At 39.2% G+C, this 7,900-nt stretch overlaps 1 protein-coding gene across 4 annotated transcripts in view; it reads right to left on the bottom strand.

Annotated features, from left to right (window-relative positions):
* The window catches only part of LOC115726799 (ABC transporter C family member 12-like), an 83,878-nt gene that overhangs the window by 3,129 nt on the left and 72,849 nt on the right, over positions 1 to 7,900 (bottom strand). For 3 of the 4 annotated variants that reach the window (XM_048285080.1, XM_048285079.1, XM_030656844.2), the window contains exons 11-24: positions 7,571 to 7,645; positions 7,349 to 7,456; positions 7,039 to 7,173; positions 6,581 to 6,687; positions 6,412 to 6,505; positions 5,619 to 5,786; positions 4,737 to 4,877; positions 4,067 to 4,267; positions 3,877 to 3,975; positions 3,644 to 3,796; positions 2,716 to 3,107; positions 1,959 to 2,139; positions 1,289 to 1,612; positions 22 to 778 (exon numbers count right to left, since the gene is read on the bottom strand). In XM_048285080.1, coding sequence (XP_048141037.1) covers positions 22 to 778; positions 1,289 to 1,612; positions 1,959 to 2,139; positions 2,716 to 3,107; positions 3,644 to 3,796; positions 3,877 to 3,975; positions 4,067 to 4,267; positions 4,737 to 4,877; positions 5,619 to 5,786; positions 6,412 to 6,505; positions 6,581 to 6,687; positions 7,039 to 7,173; positions 7,349 to 7,456; positions 7,571 to 7,645 — 2,935 coding nt within the window. The remainder of the gene's footprint in view (positions 1 to 21; positions 779 to 1,288; positions 1,613 to 1,958; positions 2,140 to 2,715; positions 3,108 to 3,643; positions 3,797 to 3,876; positions 3,976 to 4,066; positions 4,268 to 4,736; positions 4,878 to 5,618; positions 5,787 to 6,411; positions 6,506 to 6,580; positions 6,688 to 7,038; positions 7,174 to 7,348; positions 7,457 to 7,570; positions 7,646 to 7,900) is intronic. The other variant, XM_048285081.1, reaches the window with a different exon arrangement.

Below are 7,900 nucleotides of genomic sequence, written 5' to 3'. Positions count from 1 at the left end.
AAAGAATTTCACAGTGCCCACCTGAGAAAAGAACTGGTGATTGAGGTATGATGCTAAGGACTTTCCGCAGATCTTCGAGTCCCATCTTGGAAGTGTTGCACCCATCTATCAAGATTCTTCCCTTTTCCAGCTCGACAATTCGGAACAAGGCATTTATCATGCTAGATTTTCCAGCACCGGTTCTTCCAACTATTCCCAGTTTCTCGCGGGGTGCTACTGAAAAGGACAATCCATGCAACACGGGAGGAAGTTCAGGTCTGTAACGAAGGACCACATCTTCAAATTTAATTGATCCCGATGACGGCCAGCCAGGAGGGGGCTGGCTGCTCTCTGTTATAGCTGGAGCCTCGGAAGGCAATTCTATGTACACACCCACACGCTCTACGGAATTTAGACTATTCTCAGCTCTGCTTGCTTGTCTCAGAACACCGCTCAAAAGGCTCGTTATATTCAAAGTGTAGCTGAGGAGGAGACCCATAGTTGAAGCAAACGCTGCTCGGTTTTCCGCTTTTCCAGTCTGCTTGACTGCAAATGTCGCTGTCAACCATATCATTATGCCTCCTAAAGTCTCCAACCTTATGGTGAGCCAACGGTTGGAACTGATACTGACAAGGGTGAATCTGATATTATTGTCCATGGCCTTGGCGTTAATGGTGGCCAACCTACCATATGCTTTATATGCACGTATACTGGACAAGCCATTCAACGCTTCTCCGAATTGTGCATAAACTGGAGATCTGGTAATTGAATTCAAACGTTTCACTTCACGAGATGTAGTCTGTTGACAACCACAAGGCAAACAATTAGAAAGACAATCGCATCCAAACTTCTAATGGACTCAGCTACGAGTAGAGGACGAAACTTGCGATAGAACAAGAGGTGTAATGCTATCAAGCGATTAAAAGGATCTACTGTTAGCCTTGATGATTAACGCCCCCTCTGGCCAAAAAAATGACAAAAAGATGGCTAAAAGAAATTTTCATTCTGAGCCATCGGTGCTTATTACTTAATCACTGTTTCATAAAAAGAAAAAAAGTGTTCCTTTCTACTGTAGAAGGATTATGGAAATTGTCTTTCAGAATTTCCACTGTGAAACATCTGAATGGCTGTGCATAGTGTCACAAGCATCACAAAAAATGAAAATACAACATGAAATTGTCAGCTTATGTAGCAGAAGAAAATAGCCTTCCCCACTTAGTGTGAGAAGGCTTGGCAATTGTGGCCGTAGGTAGCAGAGAACATGTCATTTTGTATGAAAAAGCATTATAGCCCGAACAAATCTGCTCACCTGGTAATACAGATAGGCTGCATAAAACAAGATCAACAGGGGCATTATGACCCAAAGAGAGATTGTGCTCACAATTCCTATAAGCACAAAAGTCGAAAGTAGCTGCCAGACTTGGCCCATGAACATGTTTACAAATTGGGCGACATTGCGATCTATGTCACCTAGATCCTTGGCAAACCTGTTGATTATTCTTCCCATTGGGTTGGTGTGAAAGAAAAGCATTGGAGCACTTAATAAAGACTGGAGCATAGAATCATGCAATCTTTTTGCCGCACGAAGACTCGAGATAATCAACCAATAAGCATTAGTGAATGTCACGGTCACCTGGTTCACAGAAACACAGGAGTCGTCATCACGGAAGTTGCTAGAAAGACCTACCCTTCAGTTGACATATATACCCACATCCACCAAAGACGCTAAAATGCCAAAGTCTACAAAAATAGAAATGTTAGCAAGTAGTCCATTACGAGGTTTGATAACTCAGATTTTCTCTATAATTACATTATTGTTTCCGCACTATATATGAACAAGTAGTAGTAATCCGAACTCAAGGACTAAGAATGTGGCTTTCCCATTTCATCAATAATCAGAAAAAAGTATAGAAGCACAAGCTACCACATAAAAGATAGTACACTTGGAGAGGAGATCCATGTACTGAATTTTGATGTACCTGACCAAATGACAGGAGTGCATAGACCAATATGTAGAATCCTGGTCTGTAGTTCTCTGAAGTGCTTTGATCTGTCCAGAAACTCAACCATGTACTCCTTGAAATTCGAAGAACTTCAGTTGAAATATAGCAAATAAAGAGTACTGCCACCACCGACAGGCCTCCCAGTGCCCCTTTGTACCTAAAAAGAAAATCAGTTAATATGAATGTCGCAGATAAATATCATTATTGCTATGTAATTCTATGTCATGCAGATTAATTGAGTCCAGACAACAAATGAGGGAAAACAGCAATTTACCAGGAAAAAAAAAGCCTCGGGGTTATCAACAAAAAGGAATAGGCAACTGCATGGACCTTAGGTGTTTATAAGCATTTAATGATACACATGAAACATATTTATCGCAGAGAGAAAACCTAAGCATTACAGAAAAAGCAACTTAGAGACCGTGTTTTGAGTGATGTCAAGTGACAGTGAGAAAGAAATGTTGCGCATACTTACACTACATGAGTATTGCCTCCATAGTCTTAGGTTCCATAGTCTTAGGTGTTACGCGGACTTACTTGAACTCTTTGCTCAAAGATATCACATGTATGTTTGAGGTCATTTAATTGGCTTATTTGAACCATAGTTCCACTGTAGAGTTCAAGAAAAATTTCAGGTCATGAATTTCTTATCCACAATTAAGCCTTTTCTGTAAATAATCTGTCTACGCAACAAGCATTAGAAGATGGAGTTTCATGTAATGCAATTTAGTACCTCATCAGAACTTTCCAACTCATGATGCCCGTTACCCGTTCCTCTTGCTTAATAAGCACCGACTTCCCTCCTTTACCTCTCTTCCCACGGCCTTGATCTTTTGGCAATTCATTAACAATGCTGTTAGTTGCTGGTTTGGATGTTTTCTCCTTTACATTTGTCTTCCTGCCCTCCTCGTCCTCTTCTGTTTGTTCCTCCATTCTTCCTGCATTCTCCATAAGTTTCTGGAACAGTACCCCGCTTTTAGAGAGCTCCTCAAAAGTCCCCTCCTCTTTGACCATTCCTTCATGAACCAAAATGATTCGATCGACTTGAGGAAGAAAATGAAGCTGGTTTGTGACAAGAACCCGGGTCTTCCCTCGCAACTCTTCCTTGATACAGCTATTGAACACCTGTATGTGACTGCGGGTTAGTATAAGCTCATTTCTGAAAATTCGGAAAAGAGATCCTACTGAATGTAAGATCTATAGGAATGAAACTAAAGGTCGCTTGAGACGTTGAGAATAGTGGAGCCAAACATTCAGATACGCCATGCTATAAAAAGTGAAACAAAGGCAATAGTAGATATACCCAAATTTTAGTTAAGTCCGAAGTCAGAAAATGACTATGAGTTTGCAATTAGATGTTGCTTCAATCATCCCAAGATTGATTGCAGCGAGTTATCTTGAGGACAGGACTGTAGGATCAAAATTCTTATCCTTGTTCAATTGAAGCATTTGAGCATGCTTCGCATAGAAAGGTTTTTGTGAGATTTGAACACTGGACCTCCTGCTCTGTCAACTATTTTAAAAGCTTAAGTTGTTATCTTGATTTAATATTTAATTACTCTTAACACTTTTCAAGTATAAATGTAATGTTGAGCCTTACAACATCAATTGCTACACCTGGGGTAACTTGTGACTAATATTCTGTGTCATGAATATCATACCTGTCGACCAACATGAGCATCCAGAGCACTTAAAGGGTCATCAAATATGTAAACATCTGAATTCGAGTAAACAGCCCTGGCCATAGAAACCCTTTGCTTTTGCCCTCCGCTTATATTCACCCCTCTTTCACCAATCTCTGTAAGATCGCGACCCTGAAGTATTGAGATAGATAATTAATGGATCGCATCCGTGTGAATAAGAGAATCTTGCAAAGCACTGAGTCCCACTTAACTGGAAGCACATCGAGATCATGCTCCAATTCGGTAACGCTGACTGCCTTCCAATATCTTTCCTGTTCAAATTCAGACCCAAATAATATGTTGTCACGCACCTGAAATCATACACTTGCGATTAGGACACAAGAAAAGATGATAAGGCGCTCAACATCGACAGAAAAACAAAAACAGCACTGTGCAACTTACAGTAGCATTGAAAATCCAGGACACTTGAGGAACATAAGCAACGGTTCCGCGTATAGTAACAGAAGCATTGGAGACAGGAGGGAGTTCCCCAAGCATTGCGGATATGAGGGATGTCTTTCCTTCTCCAGTACCACCAACAATAGCCACTAAGCTACCGAATGGTATGTCTAGATTGATGTTTGACAACGTGGGTTTTTCTGCCTGAAGTTAGCTGATAATTTAGCCTCCACTTGAAATAAAATATTGCAATAAAAAGACTGGAAACCACCATAAATGACCATTCAGCTATGCTGAATCATCGAATATCTACATTAGCTTGAATCGTTCGCCATAAATGATTACACTTAGAGCAAGTTTCCTCGCACAATCAGTCACCTTTATAGAAGTTGTGAGAGCATTACTCACTTATGTAAGGGCTTAAGTTGTCCGATGAACAAGTGCTTTAAATTTTTATTATGGCATCTACTAACTTTGGGATTCAATAAAAAATTTGTAATATGCCCTCGTCCTTCAAATCATGGTAGTGATTACTATTGTACTTGATGCATTGTCGATGGTGTTACAACCCCTAAAGCCTAAACAATTTATAGTATAGTCAACAGTTTATTCACATTGAAAAGAGAAACGATAAGGAATTTTGCCAGATAAAATGAGGAAGATGTAATTTGACCTTTGAGTCCCATGAAAAGTTCCCATCCTTGATTGAAATAACTGGCTGTCCTGGCTCAATCGGTGGATTAGGAACTAAAATTCTCTCTTCTGTTAAAAATAGTTCCTCCATACGTTGCAGGGAAACATTTGCAGTAACAACCTGGGATACAAAAGTAAGATTGGAAACTAAACAATGACAAACAAATGTTTGCAAGAACTGTTAAAATAAAATTGCTGGATCTAAGATAGAGAACACGCATCATCTTTGAGAAAGCAAAGGCAAAAGGCTGTAATAAGCACAAAAGAAAAACTCTGACTGCCACTTTCCAAATGTTGTAAAAGGAGGCTAATGAAGAGATAAACTGTTACAGATTTAGTCATCACAATATGGTTTAGCGTTCCATTTCACTTATCAAATTGATATTACAGGTCTAACCGACATCTAATTAAATTTCAACTGTTTATGCTAGTTCAACAACTAGATAATCAGTTTAATATCAACATTAATGTAGTATGTGAGAACTGATCCTCCCCTTTTCGCACGCCGTCTTGTCCAAATCAAAGAATCAAATTTATCAGTGAGATAATATACTGCAGTTTTTTTTTTTTTTTTTATCAAATATATACTGCAGTTCACTTTTGATATTCTATTTGATTTTTCTAGCAGTTTGATATTGTCAATCATTTTCTTCATCATCAAAGCAAGATGAATTGATACTTAAACTGAGTGATGCTATCATGAACAACATATCCAATGTACACAATTAGAAGCAAAAAGAAAATGCTAGATCCACTAACCACAAAATAACCACCCACGTTGATGTTGACAATGGGGTAGATCAGTAGACTATTCTATTTGAATGACAGAGATATAGAGCTGAGGTTAGGATGAAGTGAGAACCTGAGACATCAAGTTAGGGAGCATGTTCAAAGGAAACCTTAGCACCGCAAAAAGAGAAAGTGATGTAAATGCTCTCGCTGGTGTCAAATCCCCACCAAGCAAAGTGAATGTCCCAAATGACACAACGGTTACAATGACTGGGATGCTGTTCAGTATGAAGCTGTTGAACTGCTACCAAAATTAAACTGTCAGACAAATAAAACCACAAGGCATCATGGAAGGAGAAAATGCCAAGTCCATTAGGTCTCTCGCCCTTCTGACAAAAAGGGTCCAAATTCATTCATCGACTGCTATTTGAGAAACCAATGGAGACTATTTTCCATGCACCTTTCGGTAATAAATATGCTGATTCAAGAAGAGCTAGTATGAGTATGACTACTCAGCTTACAAAAAACGGTGAACAGAGCCCAACACCAGATGGATAATTTGACTCAGTAAACCAATCCCTTTCCTTGATTTTAGACAAACTTATTCTCATGATGCTTGAAAAGAAATGGAGAATCTGAATTGCTTGCACATGAGTATCTATGAAAGTATTTCAACTGCTGTCAGTCTGCTTGGTAAGTTTACCATAGACAGAAACACTCTCTCTGTGTGCATGCGAGCGTGTGTGAGTGTGTGGATATGCTCGTTGTCGTGTGTCGGTGTGTGGATGTGCTTGTGTCGGTGTGCATGTGTGTGCGCATACACTTTTTGCACATTGGGGAAAGTGAGAATTTTCCAACTGTCAATACTATAGACAATTCCATGATCAGAATGCACAATATTATCCTAATTTTGAAATAGTCCATACCGCAGCTAGTAGTTGCGCTCTACGGAACCATGAAAGCTCCTCAATTCGTATTTCTTGAACTCTAGATTGAAAGCTCTTTTCCCAAGCATAACACCTGCAAGAATTTTTCCAATGAATTTCAGTTGTTGTAAAATGAACACAGCCAGGGCTTCCCCATTATTCAACATACTTCACAGTGTCCATTGCTGCCAAAATTTCGTTCATGAGGCTGACTCTCTTGTCAGTCCACTGCAGCCCTTCCTTGGTCAGTTTTCGCATTTTGCTGATTATGACCGTCTAATTCACCATGAAGAGTTATTAAATGTAAGACAATTGATTGACAGAAGGAAGATTAATCATCATGATGTAAATGCAAATTCATGAGTTGAGAGTGACACTGTGGTGCAGAAAACCTCATTTAGCTAATCAACGCTACTCCTGATACAACCGTTTCTACATAGAAGCTTCAGAGAAAAAACATCCTCTACTTAGTGCCTAGATCAGAATGCCCTTCAAAAAAATTAAAAGGAAAGGTACCTCCAAATCAGCCATCAATTAACAGATGGTTACAATGATCATGGAAGAAATAGGTATTAACAATGTGATAGGGAGGATAACTATCGAGGGAAAGAAAGAGCACATGCTTACTTGCAATGGGATCATGAGGACAAGCATGAGAGATCCAAGCAGTGAAGCAACACCTAATTGCTGGTACAAAAGAACCATGGCAATGACAATACGAAACGGAGCCGACCATAAGTTATGAAGTTGTTGGCATATTTGCTGAAAAATATCAGATATCACATCAGATGTAGTTCATAAAATTTCACTTTTGCGAAATCAGAAGAGGTGGGCATATGAACTAAGAAAGAAATCACCATTCACTTAACTAAATCACTTTGCAGCAATAAGAGAACTATGGTAGCAATGACAGTCATGTCTGAGGTGAGAATATCACCTGAATTGCATTAGCATCTGTTGTTATCATGTTTGTTATTTTTCCAGATTGGAACTTCTTGCGTCCCTCATGAGTGAGTCTTAAGGATTTGCGGAATATGGCCGCCACCTACCAATAATGGTGAATAAGCTATTTAATTGCTCAACTACGATAAACGACGAGGAGCGGTCTAGACTAAATATCTGATACTGAGGATTTGTACAAATCTGGAAAAGGTTTTACCAAAGTTGACCTCAGCCTGAATCCCGTTCGTAATGAATTCTGAAGGTACTGGGCTTCACAAAGCACACCAAGCGACTGAACAGAGTCCAATCAGAAGTCATTAACATATCTAAAAACAGCAGTTTTCACGTATCTTATTGATGGAAGGACATCCTCATTGAATAAGAACCAAAAGCCAGAGGCAACAGCAATTATAAGTAAAGCGGAGATTTTTGGCATATGATAACAAATTATATAGGAGCTAATTGCAATGAACTTGTTTTGAAATTTTTACAAAGGTGATAACGATAATGAATGATTTAGAAAATATTCTCCTAAAAACGATCACTG

This window comes from Rhodamnia argentea, chromosome 9 (genome assembly GCF_020921035.1).
Source record: "Rhodamnia argentea isolate NSW1041297 chromosome 9, ASM2092103v1, whole genome shotgun sequence".
NCBI classification, from domain to species: Eukaryota; Viridiplantae; Streptophyta; class Magnoliopsida; order Myrtales; family Myrtaceae; genus Rhodamnia; species Rhodamnia argentea.
This window is presented reverse-complemented; position numbering and strand designations above follow the sequence as displayed.